At 42.1% G+C, this 25903-nt stretch overlaps 2 protein-coding genes across 10 annotated transcripts in view; one reads left to right on the top strand and one right to left on the bottom strand.

The window, feature by feature from the left end:
• The window catches only part of CPSF6 (cleavage and polyadenylation specific factor 6), a gene marked incomplete at its 3' end in the record, with an annotated part of 32896 nt that extends 26027 nt beyond the window's left edge, over window positions 1-6869 (bottom strand). For all 9 annotated transcript variants that reach the window (XR_014492835.1, XM_083365584.1, XM_083365583.1 and 6 more), the window contains exon 1: window positions 6706-6869. Coding sequence is in view for 8 of the 9 variants with exons in the window: in XM_083365584.1 (XP_083221710.1) it covers window positions 6706-6765 (60 nt within the window). The remainder of the gene's footprint in view (window positions 1-6705) is intronic.
• A 99-nt stretch (window positions 6870-6968) lies between these two features.
• CPM (carboxypeptidase M) overlaps window positions 6969-25903 on the top strand; it is a 57923-nt gene continuing 38988 nt past the window's right edge. The window contains exon 1 of the mRNA XM_083365593.1: window positions 6969-7237. Within this exon, the coding sequence (XP_083221719.1) occupies window positions 7166-7237 (72 nt within the window). The 5' untranslated portion in view covers window positions 6969-7165. The remainder of the gene's footprint in view (window positions 7238-25903) is intronic.

The following is a 25903-nucleotide window of genomic DNA, read 5'->3' as shown; positions in this document are numbered from 1 at the left end:
ATGATAAACATAACTAGTAGTCATGAATAGTGGAGCACTATCATAGTAACATGTCATTGTCAACATGAACATTCCATATTACAGATAGTCCTCAACGTACGACTAGAATTGAGCCCACAATTTCTTTTGCTATGTGAAATATTTGTTAAGTGAATTTTGCCCCATTTTATGACCTTTCTTGCCACATTTGTTAAATGAATTATGGCAGTTATTAAGTTAGGAACATGGTTGTTAAGTGAATCTGGCTTCCCCATTGACTTTGCTTGTCAGAAAGTCGCAAAAGCTGATCATATGACCCTGGGACATATGCGTCAGTTGCCAAGCTCCTGAATTTTGATCATGTGACCAAGGGGATGCTGCAATGGTCATAAGTGTGAAAAGTGGTCATAAGTTAATTTTTTTCAGTGCCATTGTAACTTTGAACAATCACTAAATGAGCTGTTGTAAGCCAAGGAGTACCTGTATAATGCATGCTTTATTATATGGAAACTCTTTTACTGGTAGATATCAAATAAATACTTGCAGAATGTGGCACAACCAAAAGTGCTACCACTGGTTAAGACCAATTTGTAGGCAGATTTATATGGGAATCTTGGCAACACATGCCAGGTTGGTCCTCTCATCCATGTTCAAATCAGGGATAAGCAGAGCTTTACTACAGTCCAACCTAGCATTCAATAACAGCAACTGGAGACCAGCGCAACTGAATGTCCATTGACAGGGCATCAGGGCTAAAATCAAGGTGCTGGAACATGGAACTATTTCAAGACAATAGTTCCGTGATCCCCAAGAATGGACTGTTCCTTGTCTCCCAACATATCCCCATCACCCAGGAGAAGCTCCTCATACACCCTCCCCCCAAGATCTACCTCTAGTTCTCACCCAGGGGGGAGAAAAAAAGGGCAGTCACTTCACCTCAATGGGAGACCCCCCCAGGGCAACTACCAAGCACTTTGCCTGTTAATAAGAACAACAGCATTTCTTTGTCCTTGGGGCCACAGGAGGGCATGGTTAATACATACTAATACTGGTAACTCAACAATTAGTATAGCTGTCAGATGAAGTGTAGTCATCATGTTACTCTTTGGGCTTAAGACAATGGTTCTTCTCCCAAAGTGACAAAAACAAAGAGTGAGCAGTCAAGTTGTCAGACTTCCCATCCAAGATAAATCACACCAGATACTTCATGGCTTAACTTCTCAGAAGACTTAGAGACATGGTTCAATGAGATTAGAAATGAAGCCATTATGCAATAGTTGATTGCCTATCAGTACAAAATCACCTTTATATTTCATAAATTTCTGGTTTCGTCTCACCCTTCTAAATTAACAGAGTTTATAATATAACACCTAATAGCTATGAACCTAAGCAGATGTCCTACAGTTGCAAGAAAAAGTATGTGAACCCTTTGGGATTACGTGGAGTTTTGCATGAATTGGCCATAAAATGCGCTCTAAACGTCATGTAAGTCACAACAATAGAAAAACACAGTCTGCTTAAAATACTACTACACAAACATTAGCTGTTGTCATGTTTTAATTGAACATAAGATGGAAACATTCACAGTGCAGGGTGGGAAAAGTATGTGAACCCCTAGCCTAATGACTTCTCCCAGAGCTAATTGGAGCCAGGAGTGAGCCAACCTTGACCCCAATCAGTGTGATGATATTGGATGTGTTGCTGACAGCTGTCCTGCCCTTTAAAAACACACACCTATTTTGGGTTTACTGGTCTCAAGAAGCACTGTCTGATGTGAACCATGCCTCACAGAAAAGAGCTCTCAGAAGACCTACGATCAAGAATTGTTGACTTGCATGAAGCTGGAAAGGGTTACAAAAGTATCTCCAAAAGCCTTGATGTTCATGTGTCCCTGGTAAGACAGTCTACAAATGGAGAAATTTTAGCACTGTTGCTACTCTCCCTAGGTGTGGTCGTCCTGTAAAAATGACTGCAAGAGCACAGCACATAATGCTTAATGAGGTAAAGAAGAATCCTAGAGTGTCAGCTAAAGACCTACAGAAATCTCTGGCACATGCTAACATTTTTGTTGACACATCTACAATAAAGAAAACATTAAACAAGAATGGAGTACATGGGAGGACACCACGGAGGAAGCCATTGCTGTCCAAAAAAAATATTGCAACACGTTTGATGTTTGCAAAAGAGCACCTGGATGTTCCACAGCACTACTGGCAAAATATACTGTGGACAGATGAAAACAAAATTGAGTTGTTTGGGAAAAACACACAACACTATGTGTGGAGAAAAAAAGGCACAGCACACCAACATCAAAACCTCATCCCCACTGTAAAACATGGTGGAGGGAGCATCATGGTTTGGGGCTGCTTTGCTGCTTAAGGGCCTGGACGGATTGTTGTCATTGATGGGAAAATGAATTCCAGAGTCTATCAGGACATTTTGCAGGAAAATGTACGACCATCTGTCCGCCAACTGAAGCTCCGCAGAGGATGGGTGATATAACAGGACAATGACCCAAAGCATACAAGTAGTTCAACAAAACAATGGCTTCAACAGAACAGAATACGCCTTCTGGAGTGGCCCAGTCAGACTTCTGACCTCAACCCGATTGAAATGCTGTGGCATGACCTTAAGAGAGTGATTCACACCAGACATCCCAACAATATTGCTACACTGAAACAGTTTTGTGAAGAGGAGTGGTCCAAAATTACTCCAGATCGTTGTGCAGGTCTGATCTGCAACTACAGGAAACGTTTGGTTGAGGTTATTGCTGCCAAAGGAGGGTCAACCAGTTATTAAGTCCAAAGGTTCACATACTTTTTCCACCCTGCACTGTGAATGTTTCCATCTTATGTTCAATTAAAACATGACAACAGCTAATGTTTGTGTAGTATTATTTTAAGCAGACTGTGTTTTCCTATTGTTGTGACTTACATGACGTTTAGCGCGCATTTTATTCATGCAAAACTCCACGTAATCCCAAAGGGTTCACATACTTTTTCTTGCAACTGTACGTTTAGATAAAGGCGATCTAACCACTACTTCCTGCATCTGTTCCTCAATTCTTCCATATCTAGCCTCTAAGAAAACCAATTATTTAATTTTAATATACAAGAAATTATTCAGATTAGATGGCAACTTGCAAAAGCAGCAGCTATATAACAACCATAACCAGATATTCTATTTTGAACATAAGAACTTTTGCAGCAATTTTTCATTTACATTTTTTTCATTGATTTTAAATATATCAGATCGCAAATTTACTAAATGCACACAAAGCAAAAAACTAAGCCAAACAGAAACTTGTTAATACTTCAATGAAAAGCCACCAAAAAAATTCAGGGGTCTAGACTACAAAGTTGAGAAAACTTTCTGGAAGAACACCAAGCTATTTCTATATTGCTGCCAAGAAAACTATACTGAATCACCAGAAGTTGCGCTCAACTTAAGGAAGTATTTAAATTTTAATTGTATTATTTTAATTTAATTAACAATAGTTTTCATCAAAATTTTATCCAGTTCTGGTGCAGAGCCCCAAGCCTGCCATTCAAAAATAGGGGAGCTCTCAGACTTGAAAAAAATTGCATTATCTTTGCTTAGCATAATGTGAAGTCAGCCATCCCTTCCAATTACATTTGGCAAAAACAACCATTCCTTGCAAAAAAAGAAAAAAGTACCATACTCAACTTCAAAAAGAAAAAGAATGTATCCAAAATCTATGTATCCTTTAAACGTGTATTAATGTTAAGTGAAACAAGGAATTTACAGCATTCCTAATAAGACTACTATCATTATAGGTGTAAACTACCAGAAGACAGAATGATACATAGCTTAGCAAATATACAATGGACCCACCCACCCCAAAATAAAGTACTTACAATCTGGTTCCAAAGTTCTTCACTGCTGCCCTCCAGTCATATAACCACATTTCAGGCAACTTGTTCTCACTTAACAGTCACTTGCAGTGTCCCACAGTCACATGACTGTGACTTATTTTTTGCCAAAAATTGGCATTTACTTCCAGTTTGCAGCAAAAATGTCCCATAGAGAACAATGAGCTCACTTAATGACCATAGATTTGCTTAATGACCACCATAAAAACATTTATAACACGTGGGTGACCTGCTTGACGACCATAATATTTTACTACTGTAATGGTCAGACTCTATTACAGTTGTGTCGAGGACTACCTATGAGAAATTTCCAAGAAGGAAAAAGATTTAAATTTAAAACACATTCCCAAAAGTAAGTTTACAAATGAAAATGGAAAATCACATACAGAAAATATTTCTGTATTTTTTAGTCAGCACTACAAAACAGGAATGATAGCTGCAAGAAATGCGTCTATTGTGGTCAAACTTCCAAAAAAATCCCCCCCCGCCCCAACCAGCGGCATAGACAACTTTTCCTCAAGAATCCAGTTACTCTGCAGCAAGAATAAAACCATTAGAAGAAGAAAGGCAGCCCAGTAAAAGGATGCCTGAGCAGGAAATGGAATTTGTTCACATCACCTCACACGCAGGCAAAAATGAAAGTAGAATCCAAAAGAGGGTGATATTTAATCTTTTTTCATTTAATACAAAACAGACCATAAGGGGACTGAATCCTTGCAGAATATAAAATACATCCACAATCAAATCCCAGAAGGATTTGACTCATTTGGCATATCTTTAAAAGCAGAGTCGAACTGACTTTTGGAACTAAAGCAGGAAACACTGTCAGGCATTTGACTTCTTTAATTTTGTTCTTTAGATTCACATGAAGCAGTCAAGCAGAGCTCATAAATCATCAAATCAGCAGTAACCTCATTTGCTTCTGCAGGAAAATCTAAAGATGAAAACTTTTTAGTGGAAATAATAAGACAATAGAAAATCTCTGGGCATTCTCAGGAATCATCCCACAAACAGGAATACCGATTCCTGTGGCATGGCTCCAACTAAAAAATCCAGAGGACAAATGAGCTAGATTGCTTATTTCAGGATGACTGTAAAATTGATCCAGCAAATCAAGATTTCTCTCAAAGATGCACTTGTAGTTACTTCTAACTGGAGTTGAGAAGCAAAGAGTAGCTATAGATGCTGATCTTTATTAAAAGTAATATTACACAGCATGTAGTTTTTTCCACACTGACATGCCACTCATTATACGTAACTGCAGCTACAATGCTAAAACCCCAGTACTACTATCAAATCTCATTGAGGACCACGGTTTTACATTATCTGCAATTGCAGTGATGACTATATAAACATTCCTATTCTTGATACAGCACATTTAGAAATCTCTGGTACAAAGGCCCAAGATACAGAGATGTCCAGGAGCTAACCATTCATTCAATATCTACAAAACTTCCTACTAGCACAATTATCAGCCCACTCAGTAAGTAACATTTCAGGAAGTCTAAGTGAAACAACTCAGGAATTTAATCCCAGCATCTTCAAGAAGTTACAGACCCTGGGACACTGCAACTTTAAAATATGGAAGAAAACAAGCAAAAATTTCAAAGCAGTTAAAACATAAAACAGAATTATATTTTGGGGGGCACTTTTACAAAAGAGCACATTGCTTTAAAATAAATCTCCTATGATAAATGTTTAAAATAAATCTCCTATGATAACATAGGAGAAAAAAAAAAGAATAAATGACTCAATATCCCAAGCCAGAACAGAGCCAAATTTATCAGTTTTACATCATAGCATGCTATTTAGTGCTATCATTGACTGGGAACACAATTATGCAATCGAACCGTTTTTACCATTCTGTCCCATTCTACCGATTTCAGAAATGAAAAATTATTTCCCCAAACGTGTAAAAGACACCCATTCAATCTTTACGAATGAATAATCGTGAGAAAGCCGATGCTCCTTAAAAAGTAACGGAAATGTCATTCTGGCATAACCGAGTCCATTATCAAAACTTGCGCATCGAACGTTGTTGCCATCATTAAATTTGGTGCAAAAAGAAAAGAGGGCACCACCAAAGGAACCGCAAACTCTTCTTTGGGGGGGGGGGAAAGGAGTTACTTTTTATCCCCTACAGGTTGACAGCGATCATCTTGATGAATCGGCAACAGATAGGAAGGCCGTGGAAGCACTCTTTTTTTTTTTTGGCGGCTTATAAAGGAAAGGCTGCCGTGTTTTTGTGCCGCGGTGTTCTAGCTTCCCTCTCCTTAAGGCAGGGGTCGACAACCTCGGCTCTTTTATGACTCGCGGACTTCAACTCCCAGAATTCCTGAGCCAGCATAGCTGGCTCAGGAATTCTGGGAGTTGAAGTCCGCGAGTCATAAAAGAGCCGAGGTTGCCGACCCCTGCCTTAAGGGAAGCAGGCGGAATGGGGAATAAACAACGCGGTGTCTTAGGGGAGAGACTCCTCCTTCGGCTCATTGTCTCCCAGCGCTTGGGAGCCTCGTCGAGAAAAGGGAAGAGGCGGAGCGGGGGAAGAAAAGGCGCATTCTAGCTACGATGCCGCGCCCCTGTCGTGCGATCCTCCGGGCGCCAAGCACAGCCGGTGTGCAGCCACGCCACAGGCCAGGCGGGAAAGTCGCGCGGCACCGCTGGTGAGCGCCACAGCCAACAATGGCGCCGGCTTCCTTCCCCCTGCGCTGAGAGGCCCGCGCTAGCCAGCCACGCTCCGCCACTCGAAAGCGCAGGCCTCTCCCCCCCTCCGCGCAAGTGCCATTTCTGGCTTGGAACGTTCCCCGTGGAAAGCCGGCCGCGCGCCATTTCCTACCTGGTTAAACTCCTCTCCTACATCGGCATAAATGTCTATGTGGTCCACGCCGTCCGCCATATTCCACGGCTACTGCTTCGCCTCGGCCAGCCCCTCCCGGCTCTCTACAGCTGCCGCAGCCAGCCACCGCCGGAGAGGAGGGGGCGAGTTAGCGCTGGGCGACGTCACTTCCGGGAACTAACAAGGGAACATCCGGCGGGTAGAAGAAGTGCGGATGCTCCGAAGGACCGCAAGGGTGGCCACGCCCACGCGGCGATGGAGGAGAGTCGCCGCCTTGTCCAAACGGCTACGGAGCTTCTCAGTCATCCAGGTCACGGCGGTCCAAAAGGCGCTTTTCCGAAAGAGAGGTTTTTTTTTTCAGTTCTGAAGAAGCTTCTTAGATGAGAAGCGAAACGTTTTCAAGGAAAAGACCCAAGAAAGTCGGGTTGCCTTTTGGAAGAGCACCTTTGGGACGCTTTCCATGTCCTTTTTCCTGGCCAGTTCCAAGCGGAACGAGTTGACAGCAGCCGCAGATCAATCGATTGCCATTACGGTAAAGTCCCCTTGCCTTAGCCCAGGGGTAGGCAACCTCGGCTCTTTTATGACTCATGGACTTCAACTCCCAGAATTCCTGAGTCAGCAAAGCTGACTCAGGAATTCTGGGAGTTGAAGTCCATGAGTCATAAAAGAGCCGAGGTTGCCTACCCCTGCCTTAGCCTTAAGTCGCGCTGTAGAGCGGCTCAGAACCACCTACCAACAGCAGAAGTTTCGAAGGTGCCGCCTTGTGCTCCGGATCTATAGATGGAGGAGAAGACAGAGGGGACGAGAATGAGTCTAAATAAATATTTCACAAACTTGACAACTTTTAAGATGTGTGGGTTTCAACTCCCAGAATTCCCTAGCAACCCATCTTGCTGACTGGGGAATGGCAGTTGAAGATCAGATATCATAAAGTTGCCAGGCCTGGTTTAAATTATACGAGCGGCCCATTTTATTTTAACTGGGGTTTTATTTCAAGGTTTATGTAATTCTTTTAATTGATTTTAAATTTTGTAACTGTTGTATTTGTTTTTTAAATAACCTTGTGAACCGCCCTGAGTCCTACGGGAGAAGGGCGGTATATAAATTGAATAAATAAATAAATAAATAAATAAAATTTAGTTGGCAGCCACTTTCCAAGTCAGAAGGCTTTCTAAAGTCCTTACTAGTACCTGCAGTTTTCTTAAACTAGGATGGATTTTCAGATTACTAACCTTCTCTTGTTTTCAGGATTGTGTGGAGTATTCCTAAATCTTAGGGCAAAGCATAAACAGCGTTGGAATAATAAACAACTTCCCGTGCATTAGCTCCTGGGTCCAGGCATCTCCCTTGCAGCTTTTGTTTATCTGATGCCCTCCAGAGGCACTGAACAACAGTTCTTTTAATTCCCAATCAGCAAAAGGAGAACCCAAATAGTCACCAAGGAAACTCAGATTTGTAATTTGAAACAGCAGTAAGGATTTGAGATTATATTTCTGTAATGACTCCCTTGAGAAATAAACTCTTGTCCGTTCTTTGACTGTTTTAGCTTTTGCTGGCATTATTAGTGGATAAGTAGAAAGAGCCAGTGGGGAAAATAGTAAGAATAGGTAATATCCAAAGAAACACAGTGTTGTCTTTCTTCGAGGAATATAAGGTAGTTGTACATTGTATTTCACATCTAGTTTTAGCCTCATAATAAAAGCTTATTAAATTGATTTGCTGCCTGACTCCCAGTGATTCTGGGCAGTTTACAATTGATAAAACATTTCAAAACAAGGAACAGAACACAAAAACGCAGCCATCTGTTTTCAACTTTCTCCATTCTTGTTCCACTGATGTGCACATGCAGACACCCACACATATATATATACATCTGGGGATGGGGGGTATTAGGAGTGTCAGAGAGACCTAGTTAGGTGTGGTGGTTCAGATGTTCACCTAAGAACCAGGAGACTGAATTCTGTGCCTCCACTAGGTATGAAAGTCGGTTGACTTAAAACCAGTCACACACACTCATCCTAACCCACCTCACAGGGTTGTGGTGGTGGTGGGGAAATAGGAGGCAGGAGAAATTAGGGGAATTGCCCTAAGTTAACCAAAGAGGGTTTTTTTTTAAAAAAATTGAATTAAAAACATAATACGTGTCACAAAAAGCTGGATGAATTAGAAGTTTCTACATACCTGCTGCCATCTAATGGTTGTTTAAAGTAAAGCTCAATTATAGCCCTAAGCTAGTGAAATTGCACCTCATACTGTACAAGACTTCACACACAATGCCCTCAACTTAAGTAGGCATTGGCAACTAGGCTGCACCATCCAGCAGACAAGCAGGAGGACAGTTTGCTTCTTTTCTGTTCCTTGGTAATAACTGCTTTTTTTCAATCTCTGCAACAACCAGCAATGTCATTACCTGCATCCCTGCCCTGTTCCTCCATTGCTTGGCCTTGTATACTCAGTGGAGGAGCCAGATGCAGATACTAGATACACTATAAGACATTAGTAGAGGAGCAGCAAGTAGAGACCATTATATTGGTGGACACATCACAGAGAGGGGTAATATGTGGGAAGAGCCCTGCTTAGGAGCTACTATTTTCTGGGCCCCACTGCAACTGTCTATACTACATCTCCTTTTAAGTTGCTCTTGATTGACATAAACCTGTTAGCACTTTCACTGCCTCTTTTGCAGCTATAAATAGTTCAGTGGGTTTTTCTATTGGTTGTTACTTCTATAAGCTGCTTTTAGTCTTTTTTTAGATTGTTATTGTTTAGATTGTGATTATTTTTGAAATTTCTATCATGAATGCAGCAAATATTTGATTTTCTTTAAAAGATCTTGTATTTCTCATTTTCTTTTACGTTTTAATTTATTTAGTTGTCAATATATTGTTGCATTCATTTGCTTCACTCTTGTTTGTTTTGTTCTTTTAAACTTTTAAACTTTGCTTGACCAAATAAACATTATTGACTGAATTGTGTTTTGCCATTTTGGGCTGAACTAACTTTCCTTGTTTTCCTGGATTATGTTGAAAGTGTATGTTCAGTAATCACATCTCCATATTGTTCAAAATAATCCTCCATCATTTTGTAATATAATTATATATTCTGAAGCCATTAGGAGCTTTTTCTCTGAAAGTTTGGAAATATTTTTCCACTTAATTTAAAAAAAACAAACTATCTTCCCATAGTTCCTCAAGTTCGCTTTTGCATGTATTAAATGTATGTAATCTGTTCCTTTTTTTAGTTTTACTCATGTAATAATCTGACTTAAATAGTTCAATCTGGTCCATTTTAACTAATTTATTTATTTCTAAGATGTCCATTTTGGTAGTTTGCTTTGATAGTTTCAACTCTTTCTTGGTTTGTGCTTCTTGCTTTTCATATTACAATTCACTTTTCTTCTCTCACTATCAGTGACCAGATTTCCTTGCAAAATTGGTCTGCCAACATCATCATATGCAGATCTACTTGTGAAGTTCTACAATCTGCTTTTGTAATTTGTATTATCTGATCAGCTTCTTCTGATCTGATTTGGGAATTTCTTCTTTTAGTGGTTTGTGTATTATTTTTAATTTTAACATTGTTAGGCTTTGCATGCAAGGGTGATTTTGCCAGCATGGCTGTCAGGTCATTGGGGTTCTTCCAACATATAAAGAGAATAATCTCCAGAAAAGAAATTTTATAGAGATTTTAAAAATTTAAATTCCGCTTATGTATTCAGAATTATGAATTCTCAGATTGTAAAAAATACAGAAACATAAATTAATTTTATAATACCAAATTGTCATATATTGTTATTAATAACCAGTGGTGGGATTCATCTGGTTCGCACCACTTTGGCAGAACCGGTAGCTAATTTTTTGTTGCCCAGGCCCAGAATGGACTTCCAGAAGTGGCATTCACACATAGAACCAGTTGTTCACATATTTGAACCACACCACTGTTAATAACTTATTACAATAGATGTCACTGTAGCTAAAGTATAAGAAGCATACACAGATGCATCCTACATCTTCCCCCAGATTAGGGGTGTCAAACTGCCAGTTGCATCATATGGAGACCACGTCCATCCCAGCTCTGGCAATGCAAAAAAAAGTTGTGATATGTTGCGACATGTCACGTGGCGAGTTTGATACCCATGCCCCAGATGAAATGAAAGATAGGAAGTTTTCATAAATTTTGTACAGAAAGTATTTTTGCTCAGGACAGTATTTGTAGCTATTTTACTAAATAATCAGGTAATATCTTAGTGATAAATCAAACATTCAGATTGTCAACTTGAATTTACTTCCACTGAAAAACTATGACAAGATATCAAAGCTACAAAATTGCTTAGCAACACAAATGGGACATCAGTTCCTTTTTTTTTTATTGAAAAGTTTTAACATACAATTTTTCTTTAAGAATCCCCCCTCCCCCTCCCTCCTCCCTCCCCTCCTACCTCTCCCCCCTTCCCCCCCTCCCCCCCCGACTTCCCAGAGCTAAATACAAGGTCTATATAAAAAAAACAATCATAAACAACCATATACTAACAACCATAAACTCTAAAATCCATCACTCTCTAGCTTATATAAGATAAGACAAACCTTAGTAATATTAAATATATATAAAGAAACTAAAGTAGAAAAAGAAAAAAAAAGAAGACTTATTCAAATGCTACATGAAACTTCTTAACCCTATACTTGTTCTGGATAAACTCAAACCATTTTCTCCATTCCGTAACATAACGTTCTTGCGAGTGATCTTTCAAATAGGCCGAAATCTTCGCCATCTCTGCCAGGTCGGAGACCTTTAAAGTCCACTCTTCTATGGTCGGCAGTTCCTCTTTCTTCCAATACTGACCTATCAAAAGTCTTGCTGCCATAATTAAATTTAACATCAACTTAGTGTCCACAACCGTAGCATCCGTAATTATTCCCAACAAAAAGAGTTGCGGACAAAACTTTATCCTTTGCTTAAAAATCTTCTGCATATTCCACCAAATTTTTATCCAAAAAACCTTGATCTTTTTACAAGTCCACCATACATGAAAATATGTTGCATCTTCATCTCCACATCTCCAGCATCAGTTCCTTTTGAAAAGAAAGAAGGGTAATAACTGGAGGGAAAAAATAATCAGAAAAAACTTAATACAAGGCTTGATTCAAAAAGACCACATGACATATTCTCAAAATATCTAGTATGACTTGTGCTAGGTCATCCTCTTAATGAACAGTATTCTGCTTCTGCTGCTCCACATAAACAGGGAAGAGCAGAGATCTGGAGATGTCACATAATCAAAGGAACTGATTATATGAAACTGATTAACAAGGAAAATGTACGCCAGGGGTGTCAAACTGCCAGCCCGCAGGCCGGATGCGTCATGCCGAAACTGCGCCCACCCCATTGCCGGCAATGGGAAAAAAGTGGTGATACGTTGCGATACGTCAGGTGACTTTGCGAGTTTGACACCCCTGATGTAGGCAGTTGCTAAAAGAGATAACTAGCTGGGTGATTGTATTTGTAGATACTTTATCTACAAGTTTATTTACAGGTTTTGTTTTACTGTTCTACTGACACTTGAACCATTTTAATAGGAGCAATTATATTAATTTGTAAGCATATATGTCACAAGATGTAATTTTACTAAAAAAAATCTGCTTTCTTTGGAACATGAATCCTTTCCTTAAATTTTCTTTAAACTATTTTTATATTTCTCATCTAAAATAAGTTTCTGTTTGTAAGTTTAGTCTTAATTCATTTAGTGTAATTAAATATTAGTCATGTACAGAATATATTATGCCTGCTGTTTTAAAAAGATAAGCACTACATTCCCAATGTGCACAAAATGTTGTATACAATTATCATAAAAGAAAAAGCAACGCTTAAAAGACTTACAGTTATATTAATAATTTTTGGTATAAATGTGTGACCTGTTAAAAGGTGAGAGGACAGAGAAGAAAGCTTTCATTCTTAATTTTCACAAAAAGAAATCATGAGTGAAGAGATGAGTCTTTTTTCAGCAGTTGCTTAAAACACATTCTAGATCATTACATGAGTGCTGGGAGCAAAAGCTTAGTTGTGGAGAACCACAAGGTGGCAGTTTGCAAGTTCAGACACAAAGAAGGTGAAAAAAAGACTAAGGTGAGATTACATTTTAGCCCTATCATAAAAAATTATTTAGGCATCATCCAACATTAGCAAGGTCCAAACTTACAATACGTGTTATAACAACTTTATGCCTTTGGGTATCCTTATCTCCTAGCTCACCATAGTTCGCTATTGCCTTACTTCCTCAGAGTCAGACATATAAAGCACTTTCTGTCTCATTTTCTTCCAAATTAAGTGGAAAAATGTCTATTTTGCTAACTCTACCAGTAATAGAAGGGGGGAAAATGCCCCTTCCCCAATTCTTAGCTTTCATTTCCAGCCATCCTGGAATGGCAAATGTTAGTCATCAGTTGTTAGATTTTCACCATATACTTTTACATTATCAAATTTCAGGCCTGGGTGATTGATCTTGCACCACAAACCAAGGGTATTTAAAGAGAGAGAAATTGTGTACTTCTGATAATGATAACTTTATTGTCACTTTGAATGTACACCAATCGGCATACATTAAAATGAAATTTCGTTGCATACAGCTCTCAAAGGGTCACCACCTCCGATATATACTTCTTGTTCGTGGCCCGCTCAAATTTCACATTGTCCATTTTAGTCTCTAGGGAGTGAACGATGGCACACAGGACAGATGGAAATGGGGCTTCATGTGGATTAGCCCTCAAATTCTCTTGTATTCTGACAACCTCGCCTTCTTTCCTTTTTCTGATCCTGACTCTTCCACCTTTTCCTTTAAGAGGCCTTGCTTCTTTTCGCCCCTGGAGCACACTGCTGCTGCCACCAACTCCTCCAAAAGCCTCTCTCTCTTCCTCGGCCTGCCAACAGCCTCATCCAGTTCCTTCGCTCCATAAGCTCCAGGTCCTCTCCTTCTGGTGGAGATATGGCCAACAGCTGACACACCCTGAGAGTCTCCTCTCTCTGGTCATTTTTCCAACTCAGCAACAGAAGGAACAGGCTTCCTCTTGTTTATTTGACCCTCCTGGGCTAGGGAGTGTCCCAGAATCATCCCTCAAGATCCTCCGAGATAACAGCATCAGTCTGAAAGCCGTTTTGGAAGCTGTGCTTCAGAACAGCGGGTCAGCTGAAGCTGGGAGGTAGGGTAGAAATCACGTGGGTGTTGGATAAAGCAGCCGTTTTGGAATTTATTTTTCAAATGGACACTAAGCTGTGCTCCATGTCTTAATTTATGTGACTAGTGTCTTTATGAGCTAAAAGAGGCTCTGTTTAATTACAGCTTAACACTCCTTTTTGAAGCTATATACCATTTTTGAGACTCCTTTGTTCTTAAATGACAAGAAAGAGGGTTGCTGAATGCAGCCAAAAGAAGGTACTTTTTCTTTTGAAATACAAGGATAAAAGTTGTGGTTTTTAATATACTGTTTTTAAAATAATCTGTAGCTCTGTATTGTGTGATGTTGGTGGTTGAAATTTTCCAATTTTCATGAACTCTGATTGGCCAGAAAAAGGGAAGAAAGGAAAAAGAAAGAAAAAAAGAGAGAGAGAGAGAAAGGAAGGAAGAAAGAAAGAAAGGAAGAAAGAAAGAAAGAGAAAGAAAGAAAGAAGAAAGAGAAAAAAAAGAGAAAAAGAAAAGAAAACATTCTTTTGATCACTAGAGGGAACTGAAGTTAAACATGAAGACATTTAACTCTGAGCTGGAATCTGCTATCCAAGATGTTTTCCAAAAGTCTATACAGAAAATTAAATATATAATAAACTCCCTAGGGTTCAAAGATTTTAATGATACAGAGAAGATTAAAAAAGATTATCAGCCCACTGTAGAAATCTATCAACCCACTGTGTCAACTCTACAAAGGCTGGATAATGCTAACTGTACCTTTGAAATACAAATCTGACACCAATTTTTATTATAATGATGGTTTGAATATAAGCCTCCCAGTGCAACTGATAGAAGAGTATCAAGTAAATTCACATCCCTTAAGACAGACATGTCAAACACAAGGCCCGGGGGCCAGATGCGGCCCACAAAGTGATTTCATGTGGCCCGCGAAGCCATCCTGGAAACAGTGAGGGAATGGCCCCCGCTGCCTTGGCCCTGGCCCAGAGACCCTCCTTCTGCCAGAGACCCCCAGATCTGTCCCAACTCCTGCCCAGGCCCCCATAGGCACTCTTGATGCGAACGATGTAGAGCTGGCCACGCCCACCCAGTAGGCCATACGCACTCTAGCCATGCCCACCCAGTAGGCCACGCCCACCCTGGCCACACCCACCCGGCCCGAGGGCAACCGCAATGCTGATGCGGCCCTCAATGAAATTGAGTTTGACATCCCTGCCTTAAGAGGTCAAGTTTGGGATTTTTTCCTCATGAACATCAACATGGTCAAGAATTCTTTGAGAAAAAAAAGATATGATTGACATCTTAGAAATGGAAACTACAAGGACCTGCTCCAGGTTAATTTACAATGTTTAATAGAACAACCTTTTGACATTTTTTAATGGATATAAACAAGGCTGGGAATTACTTGAAGTGACACTCTTGAGAGGAAAAAAAATCATTCTACAGTATGAAGACAGGCTGGAAAAAGTGACTTAAATTAATGGTTCAATTAATTAGGATGGATTTTTATAAGCTTTGACATATGTATTAAAAAGTATTAAGGTAGCTTCATATATACACAATAAGTGCGTAAATGTATGTTCTCTGTTTGTTCTTTTTGTAATAATGTGAAAGCCCTAACGTAGTTTTGGGTTTGGGTTTTAAAATGAAGAAGGTGGGGTTTTTTTTGTTTTCCTTTTTATATATAATAATTGAGTATTGCTTAAAGGTAGTAAAGTAGTTTAGCTAGGGAAGGTGTTTTCTCCCTTTAGGGTTAAAAAAAAGATTGAACATATATGTAGCGCCACCCCTGTAGGGACTACTTAAGTCCTGGGCCCTCCTGACCTCCCCTCCAAGTGGCCACCAGTTCAAAGAGTTCTCTCACAGTGCCTCTGCCTAACAGGGCACATAACACAGTGGTATTCTTCAGTCACGATTGGCAGCCACGCACATGGGGCGGTGATGGTCGCTGTCTCGATGGTGACTCACTTGGGATGATGGTGGTTGATCAATATGAACTTACAGGGAAGATGGTAGTCGAACTCTAATGACAACACCTTGGCCAGAATGATGTTAATCAGCTTCTGGTGACGGCAACTTGCCTAGAACGATGGCGGTCAGTCTCTGGTGACAGCAACTTGCCCAGAATGATGGCGGTTAGTCTCTGGTGACAGCAACTTGCCCAGGATGATGTTAACCCATCTTTCATGACAACAACTTGCCTAGAACGATGGCAACCAATCTCTGGTGCTGGAAGAGGCCTCCCTTTTTCGCTCTCCTTACTCCTCTCTGACCTCACTCCATGTAATCCCTTTTCATCTCCCCCAGCTGATCCTATAAAGAAAAAAAAACCTTACCTCCCACTAAAAGATGTATGTCAAACTCTTCCCTAACTCTCCCTCTGCCTAACTTACTCCAATGAGGGAAAGGAATTAAAACTCCCCAAACTACCCTCTCTCCCTCTCTTTGTCTGGCTTGCCCACAACAAAAGAAAAAAAAACAATAAAACTTCACCTTTCCCCATTCCCTCTCTCTCTCCCCCCCTCTTTGCTCTGCTTCAGGCAAATAGCTCCAGCAAGCTACTCCCACTCTCTCTCTCTGCCTGGCCTGCTTCCAGCAAACGGCTCCAGCAACTACTCTTACCGTTTATCCCTCCCTGCCTGGCCTGCTTTAAGCAAACAGCTCCAGCAACTATTCTCACTCTCTCTATCCCTCCCCTTTCGTCCGGCTTGCCTGTAACAAAGCAAAAAAAGCAAACGCAAAACCCCCAGCTTCTTACTCTCTCTTCAATCAGCTGGCTCAGAACAGCAAGCTCTACCAAGCCTTCTCTCTTCCTCTCTTCTATCAGCTTCCTCCTCCTATTTCTTCTCTCCTCTAAGCCACATCCCGCCGCCAGACCCATGGCAGCTGCCAGAGCTCCTCATCTTCCTGTCTAATCTGCAAGGCTCCTGCAAAGCCTCTCAGCTGGCCCTATTCTCACCCCAACTCCGCTACATATATATAGAGGATTCTCTTAATAAGAACAAATATAAAGATTAATGAGTCAATAGATTTATATACCGTGTTTCCGGAAAGTAAGACCTATCCCAAAAATAAGCCCTAGTTTTTAGGCGCATACCTAAAAATCACAGCCCAGTCGATGCTCTGGTGGATGCCTGGGAAACGGCGGCCGCCAGGGCACTTGACTGCGTTGTACCCTTGCGACCTCTGACCCGGCGCAGATCCCATTGGGCCCCATGGTTCTCTGTGGAGCTCCGGGAGATGAAGCGTCGGAGACGAGGTCTAGAGAGCGGTTGGAGGTCCAGCCGATCCGAATCGACCGATTGCAGTTAAGAACCTTTATAAGGTTTTATCTTGCGGCGATAAGGACGGTGAAGTCTAACTACTTTGCTGCCCTTATCGCGTCCGCAGATAATCGCCCGGCCGCCCTGTTCAGGGTAACTCGCTCCCTCCTTAACCAGGAGGTGAGAGACGATCCCTTGCGGGGACGAGCCGAGGAGTTTAGTCATCATCTGGCGGACAAAATCGCTCAGATCCGGACCGGTCTGGACTCTGACTGGGCAGAGTCTGATGTGGAGGAATCGGGCGGTCTTGAGCATGTTATCTGGACTGAGTTCGACCCTGTTTCCCCTGATGATGTGGACAGGATCATGGGGAGACTGAGCACCACCTCCTGTTTGTTGGATCCGTGCCCCTCCTGGCTAGCTTATGCGGCCCGGGAGGGGACACGAGGCTGGTTCCATGCAGTAATAACTGCTTCTTTGAAGGAGGGTGTCTTCCCTGCCGCCTTGAAGGAGGCGGTGGTGAGACCCCTCCTCAAGAAGCCTGCTTTGGACCCGGCTGTTTTAAATAACTATCGTCCAGTCTCCAACCTTCACTTTTTGGCGAAGGTTGTTGAGAGTGTGGTGGCGCATCAGCTTCCTCTGTTCCTGGAGGAAACTGATTATCTGGACCCGTACCAATCGGGTTTCAGACCCGGACACAGCACGGAGACGGCATTGGTCGCGCTGGTGAATGATCTCTGGAGGGCTAGGGACAGGGGTTGCTCCTCTGTCCTGGTCCTATTAGAGCTCTCAGCGGCTTTCGATACCATCGACCATGGTATCCTGCTGCGGCGTCTCAGGGGGTTGGGAGTGGGAGGCACCGTTTTACGGTGGTTCTTCTCCTATCTCCTGGGCCGCTCGCAGTCGGTGTTGACGGGAGGGCAGAGATCCGCCCCTAGGCCACTCATTTGTGGAGTTCCTCAGGGGTCGGTTCTCTCGCCTCTCCTGTTCAACATCTATATGAAGCCGCTGGGCGAGATCATTCGTGGTTTCGGGGTGGGGTATCATCAGTACGCTGATGACACCCAACTTTTTCTTTCCACCCCAAACCAACCCAGTGATGCTCTCGCCGTGATGTCCCGGTGCCTGGAGGCGGTCCAGGTCTGGATGGGGAGAAACAGGCTTCGTCTCAATCCCACCAAGACTGAGTGTCTGTGCATATCGGCATCTCAGGTTAACCAGACTATTCCACCTCTAACGATGGGGGGTGAGGTGTTACCCCCTGTTGATAGGGCTCGCAACTTGGGCGTCCTCCTGGATTCACGACTCAATTTTGAAGACCACATAGGAGCCGTGACCAGGGGGGCTTTTGCACAGGTTCGCCTGGTGCGCCAGTTGCGTCCCTATCTGGACCGAGATGCCCTACGCACAGTTACTCATGCGCTCGTGACCTCCCGTTTGGACTACTGTAACGCTCTCTACATGGGGCTGCCCTTGAGGACCACTCGGAGGCTTCAACTGGTGCAGAATGCGGCCGCGTGAGTTGTAATGGGGGTCTCCCGATACTCCCACGTAACACCTCTACTCCGCGAGCTGCATTGGCTTCCGGTTACCCTCCGGGTGAAATTCAAGGTGCTGGTTATTACCTATAAAGCCCTACATGGCTTGGGTCCGGGGTATTTGAGGGAACACCTGCTGCCGGCATCAAATGCCCTTCGTCCAGTGCGCTCCCACAGGGAGGGTCTGCTCAGGGTCCCACCGGTAAGAGATTGCCGGCGGGTGACACCCAGGAATAGGGCCTTCTCAGTGGGGGCGCCTGCCCTCTGGAACCAGCTGCCAGTGGAGCTGAGGACTGCCCCCGACCTCCGTTCATTCCGCCAGGGCCTGAAGACCTGGCTCTTCGAGCTCTCGGGCCCAGGCTGAGGAGTAATTTATTTTAATCGGGGTTTTAATTGTACAGGGTTAAGTTTAATCTTTTTAAAATTGGTTTTAACTTTTGTATTGTTGGTTTTTAATTTCCTGTAAACCGCCCTGAGTCCTCAGGGAAAGGGCAGTATATAAATGTAATAAAATAAATAAATAAATAAAATAAAATAAAATCAAGCTAGGGGTTATGTGGAGCTGCCCCATGTGCCCTGCACCCCCTTACCATTGCAGCCAGGCTTCCCATGAATTGACACTTGCCTCGCTGGCTCCTTCTTCTGCAGCTGCCTTCACCGCTCACACACGTCGCTCCTGGCCTCCATTTCGCCTTTGGAGGGCTTCAGGAAATGCCTTTGCAGCTGAGAATGGAGCTCCAGATTGACACGTGCAACACCTCCCAGCTTCCATTTCATTATCAGAGGCTTTTCTGGAAGGCCTCTGACAGTGAAATGCAGGCTGGGGGGCACCGCATCCTTCAACCCAGAGCTCCATTCTCTGCTCCAGAGGCATTTCCTGAAGACCTCTGATGGCAAAATGGAGCCTGGGGGTGATGCACACGAGCAGCCGCAGAAGAGGTGGACTAGTTGGGCAGGGCTGTCAGTGCCACCAGTACCGCAAGGTGAGACTGTGGAAAAGACACCCCCTGGAAATAAGACCTGGTGCCTCTTATTTTTCGGGAAACACAGTATCTTTCCCCACAGAAATGAGAAGCAGAGAAGGTAAAATTTATTCTTTTATTTCAAGATAAGAATGTATTTAATCTTGCTTATATTTTAAATTTCCAGATTTTGTGCTTGCAATGAAAAAGAAAATGAAATGTTGTTTTTGTTTTTGTTAATTAGATAGGTTTATTGTTATAGAAATAATTTGTACATACTGTTGTGTAAAAGCAAAACGTTATGATTGTAATGTTATCTTCTACTGTTCTAAAGAGAATCGGACATTGGTGCTTTTTTCTTTTTTCCTCACACTATCTTTTTTCTTTTCTCTCCTTTTTCTAGTTTTCTATTACTTTTTAAATTTTTCTTTGTATTTTATATTCTGACAAACCAATAAAATTATTAAACCTAAAGACAGAGAAATCAAGGTAATTATAGTAATAATCTGTAGGCTCTGGGGACTTGAATATAAAGAAAAATTGAAGTTAAAAAATTGCATATTTTCAAGCAAGAGGTGATCATCTGCAGCTGGGTATTACCAATCCTTTCTGGTCTCATGCTTTGAGCTGAATCAACATCCTGACTACATTTATTTTCTATCAGTATATTCCGGAGGTTAACAAGTGAAGCTGCTGTCATCCTTTATCGCACAAATGTAGGCTCCTATTTCTGTTGCAGAACTTGTTGTTTTCCTATGCCACGGGAAGAACAGAACAAGCTACTAGTTGTTTGAGCACTCCCAAATCACACACACACACCCCCGTGACTCTTTAAATGAACAAATGCCTAGAGATAGGAGCCCATCTTGTCCCAAATAGATGATGACTGAGGGGTTCAGTTTCACAGAATTCTGAATGACTGTGGCTGAATGGAATGGTCAATGACCTAATCCAGACATAACTAAGGCATTGTTTGTGATTTATTAAATAAGGTGTAAGTCTCTAGTTTCACCCAATGTGCTAAACTTTGGCCAAACACATGCTCAGAACAACAGAGAAATCCAGCCAATGTGAGTATAGAAAATGAATTGGAGGAAGATCCTGCTCCAACTGGTCCCCCTATTCAGCAGTATTTTAACACTAGTGTCTCTTATGTGCAATGACCAGTCCACTAACCTCAAGCTGCCTGTTCTATTTTTATGCATTTCACACCACAAGTTGTCAGTTGTTTCAGTTCACTCAAATGTCTAAAGAATTATTTCATCAATTCATATTACATTTTGTTCTTAGTTACAACTCAAGTATATTTTAGCAGACAGCAATAAAAAAAATCTCCTTAAATAAAAAGACTGTGTTTCAAAGTCAATTCTAAAAACATACCTTAAAGCATGTGGGAGTACAAATACATCATTCTGTTGCAACTCTTTAAAGCAGCTGTGTTTCCCCCCCCCCTGGACAGCAGTAGCTGCATGATTCATGGAAAAGATGCACCTACTGTACGTTAAAGAGTTGCATAGAGATTGCATACATACTTTCCCTTCCCTGGGATCTGCAAAATAAAAATTATTTGCTAGCTTCAGATGAAAAATAATACAAGATAAAAGTCCCATCAAAGGGTTGTGAGAAATGATGGCAGCAGCAAATTTGTCAATTTTAATTTTTAATATTGGAAATATCAATAAATATAACCTATAAGAAATAAAGTGCTTTGGGGTTCTCCATAAGTCCTGAGAGAAAAATGTTTAAGAAACACACTGTTCTATACTTTCCATTTTTGGTGACATAAGAGCAAAGAGAGCAGCTTGAACTGGCAAGCCTCGACATTCAACAACTGCCAGTTCCTCTGTTGCCATCCCACACATCACCCAACTGCATTCACTTTTCGTACTTGTGCTGATGTATTCCTGCTGGTATAGAGATTTGTTGTGTGATAGTAGCTTGGCAATCAAATGTTATTCCTAAATTAGTGTATTTTTCCTCTGTGATACTGCAAGGGCAAAGAAAATTGAATGTAGCTCATGATACAATCTATCCAGAAGATGTAACTCATGATGATCAGGACACGAGTGATCTTGTCGATGTCATCTGGGAGGAGTTCGATCCTGTGACTCCGGAGGAAGTGGACAGGATCATGGGGAGGCTGAGCTCCACCACATGTTTATTGGACCCGTGCCCTTCCTGGCTGGTTTATGCAGCCCGGGAGGGGACACGAAGCTGGTTCCAGGCGGTTATAGCTGTTTCTTTGAGTGAGGGCAGTTTTCCCGCCGCCTTGAAGGAGGCGGTGGTGAGACCTCTCCTCAAGAAGCCTACCTTGGATCCGGCTGTTTTGAATAACTTTCGTCCGGTCTCCAACCTTCGCTTCCTTGCGAAGGTTGTTGAGAGTGTGGTGGCACATCAGCTCCCTCTGGTCCTGGATGAAGCGGATTATCTAGACCCGTACCAATCGGGCTTCAGGCCTGGGTACAGCACGGAGACGGCATTGGTCGCGCTGGTGAATGATCTCTGGAGGGCTCGGGACAGAGGATACTCCTCTGTTCTAGTCCTATTAGACCTCTCAGCGGCTTTCGATACCATCGACCATGGTATCTTGCTGCGGCGTCTCAGGGGATTGGGAGTGGGAGGCACGGTTCTTCAGTGGTTCTCCTCCTATCTCCTGGGACGTTCGCAGTCGGTGTTGACGGGGGGGCAGAGGTCGACCGCGAGGCCTCTCGTTTGTGGAGTCCCTCAGGGGTCGGTCCTCTCGCCCCTTCTGTTCAACATCTACATGAAGCCGCTGGGTGAGATCATTCGTGGTTTTGGAGTTGGGTATCATCAGTATGCTGATGATACCCAACTTTTCATTTCGACCCCAAACCACCCCAGTGATGCCCTCGACGTGATGTCCCGGTGCCTGGAGGCGGTCCGGGTCTGGATGGGGAGGAACAGGCTTCGTCTCAACCCCGACAAGACGGAGTGGCTGTGCGTACCGGCATCCCGGGATATTCAGGATATCCCACCCCTCATTATGGGGGGTGAGTCATTACCTCCTGTAGATAGGGCTCGCAACTTGGGAGTCCTCCTAGATTCACAGCTCTCTTTAGAAGACCATATTGTAGCTGTAACTAGGGGGGCGTTCGCCCAGGTTCGCCTGGTGCGCCAGTTGCGGCCCTATCTAGACCGGGATGCCTTGCGCACGGTCACTCATGCGCTCGTGACCTCTCGTCTTGATTACTGCAACGCTCTCTACATGGGGCTACCCTTGAAGACCACTCGGAGGCTCCAGCTGGCACAGAATGCAGCCGCGAGAGTTGTGTCGGGGGTCTCCCGATACTCCCGTGTTACACCTTTGCTCCGCGAGCTGCATTGGTTGCCAGTTGTCTTCCGGGTGAGGTTCAAGGTGTTGGTAATGACCTACAAAGCCCTCCATGGCATGGGTCCAGAATACCTTGGGGAGCACCTGCAGCCGGCGTCAACTTCCCTCCGCCCAGTACGCTCCCACAGAGAGGGCCTCCTCAGGGTGCCGCCGGTCAAAGAATGCCGACTGGTGGCCCCCAGGGGGAGAGCGTTCTCTGTGGGTGCACCGGACTTATGGAACCATCTTCCGGTAGAGCTTCGGATGGCGCCCGACCTCCGCTCCTTCCGGCGCGACCTTAAAACCCATCTCTTTAAGGAAGCGGGCCTGGCCTGATGGGATGGGGTGGGTTTGTTATTATGACTTTAATTTTAAATTTGTACTATTTGTACTATGGGCATTGTTTAATCATGTTTTAATAATTTTAACTTTTGTATTTGTCTTTTACGTATTGCCCTGTTAACCGCCCTGAGTCTCTTGAGAGAAGGGCGGTATATAAATTAAATAAATAAATAAATAAATAAATAACAATCACTCCTAACAATTCTGTGTCAGACAGAGCAAAGTATTTTAAAATTGTTTTCCTTAACTGCAGGTTGTAATAATAGATTTTGAAATCTGTGGTTCAGATGTCATGTATGGTTTCTTAAGAACCAACACAAATTTGTCTGATAATAGACTTAGAATTTGCAACAGGAGGCCAGACCTAGAGACACTTTTTAAAGCTAATTGTGGATACGGATATGTTAGAAATAAGCTTAATAAATAATCTGCCAATAAAATAGCTTTCAGGAAATCTATACATTTTTGGAATGAGGATAAAGAGGGAAAAAGGTAATTACCGTATTTCTTTTTTTAAAAGGGAATCAAAGGTGTCAGTGAACAGACTAACTTTATGGTGGCAGAGATGTGTGGCCAGGTTTTTGCTGTTCAATAAATTATGAGAGGTTCTGTTGAAACACAACCCTTCCTTTATACTCAATCTTATCTATATTAGAGGCCCTTCGTTTTTTCCTCAGTCTATAAGCTAACCATCTGCCTGGTTTATTAGCGTTGCAAAAAGTATTATGCCTAGCAAACCGCAGATTGGTCGCCACTTGATCAGCCATTAGTTTATCAAATTGTCCTCTTAGCAGTCTAATAGCCTCCTTGATCTTCACATCCTCTGGGTTCAAAATCAAAACCTTTTCTTTTTCCTTTATTTCATTCTCCAATTCTTTCCTTCTAGTTTCCACTGCGCGTCTATGTCTATTATTCATATATATCAGCACCCCTCTCATATAGGCCTTGCTAGCATCCCAAACCATATCCATAGAGGTACCCTTGTTCATATTAATCTCAAAAAAATCCTTCATCCGCTGTTTGCATTCTTCCACATTTTTCTGATTTCTAAACAAGTTCTCATTTACACGCCACGAGCGCCTATCTCCTTTCTCCTTATCAATCTCCAACCAAACTGGACAGTGATCAGAGATAATTCTTGCACAAATCTTCACCTTTTTAGTTCTCAAAAAAAATCATTAGTCAACAAAATAAAATCAATCCTTGAAAAAGATCGGTGTCTGTCAGAAAAAAAAGTATAATCCTTCTCCTGCAAGTGTCTCTCACGCCAAATATCTCGCAATTCCAGGTCATCCTTCATTTCAAAAAAAGATTTAGGCAATCTAGCATGACTTGGAATGCGCTTAAAAGCTCCAGCTTTATCCAACTGTACATCCAAAACACCATTCCAGTCCCCCATAAAAATAAAAGATTTATAATCCAACTGGGTAAGCTTTGTGTGAAGTAAACTAAAAAAATCAGCTTGTTGTTGGTTAGGTGCATATAATCCAACTAAAAGCGTCTTTTTACCTTCTAACAACAGTTCAATCATAACATATCTTCCATGCTTATCTGCTTCAATTAAGTCTGCTGTTAAGGCACTTTTAACATAAACAACCACACCATTTTTCTTGTTCTCTGCAGAAGCAACAAATTGCGTACCCAGCCTCGAGTTCAATAAGTACTTTTGATCCAAAACTCTAATATGCGTTTCTTGCAGACATATAACATCTATCTTAAATTGTTTTAAATATTGAAAAACTTTCTTCCTCTTCTGTGGTGAGTTTAATCCATTAACATTCCAGGTTAAAAATTTAGTTGCCATGCATGTCCTCCACAAGCTCTTGGACCACAGCTTTGATAGGACTAACTTCTTTAGGCCGTGCTCCTCCCACAGCTTGGCTATAAGTACTTTTGTGGATTTTTATTCGAAATTATATACTAAAGAGGAAATTAGCGCAAAAGATATTGATATATATTTGGAGAATGCTAGCATCCCGGCTCTTACGCAAGCACAAAAAGAGGGGATTAATCAACTGATTACAGAAGAAGAAATTTTTACAGCAATTAAGGAATTGAAGCTGGATAAAGCATCAGGCACGGATGGCTTGACTGCGGCCTATTATAAAAAATTACAATTAGAGATGATAAAACTGTTAAAGGAGTTGTTCCAGACAATCCAGAGGGGGGGAAAGGTGCCACCGTCTTGGAGAACAGCTTTTATTTCTTTGATTCCAAAGGAAGATCAGGATGCTACTCAAGTTTGAAAAATTATAGACCGATATCGCTTTTAAATACAGATTATAAGATATTTGCTAAGGTTTTGGCTAATAGACTGATGAGGGTTCTGCAACAGGTGATTCATGGGGATCAAACGGGGTTTATTAGTGGTAGGCAAATGAAAAATAATGTGAGACATATAGTTGATGTGTTAGAGTTTTTGGAAAGGAACAACCAGATCTCTGCAGCTCTAATCTTTTTAGATGCTGAAAAGGCTTTTGATCAATTGAATTGGCAATTTTTGTTGAAAGTTTTAGATAAAATGGATTTTGGGGAAAAAATTTTACAACCGATTAGGGCATTATATCAAAAACAAACTGCCCGAATTATAG

Source organism: Vipera ursinii, assembly GCF_947247035.1.
Source record: "Vipera ursinii genome assembly, chromosome: 6".
In the NCBI taxonomy this organism is placed as follows: Eukaryota; Metazoa; Chordata; class Lepidosauria; order Squamata; family Viperidae; genus Vipera; species Vipera ursinii.
This window is presented reverse-complemented; position numbering and strand designations above follow the sequence as displayed.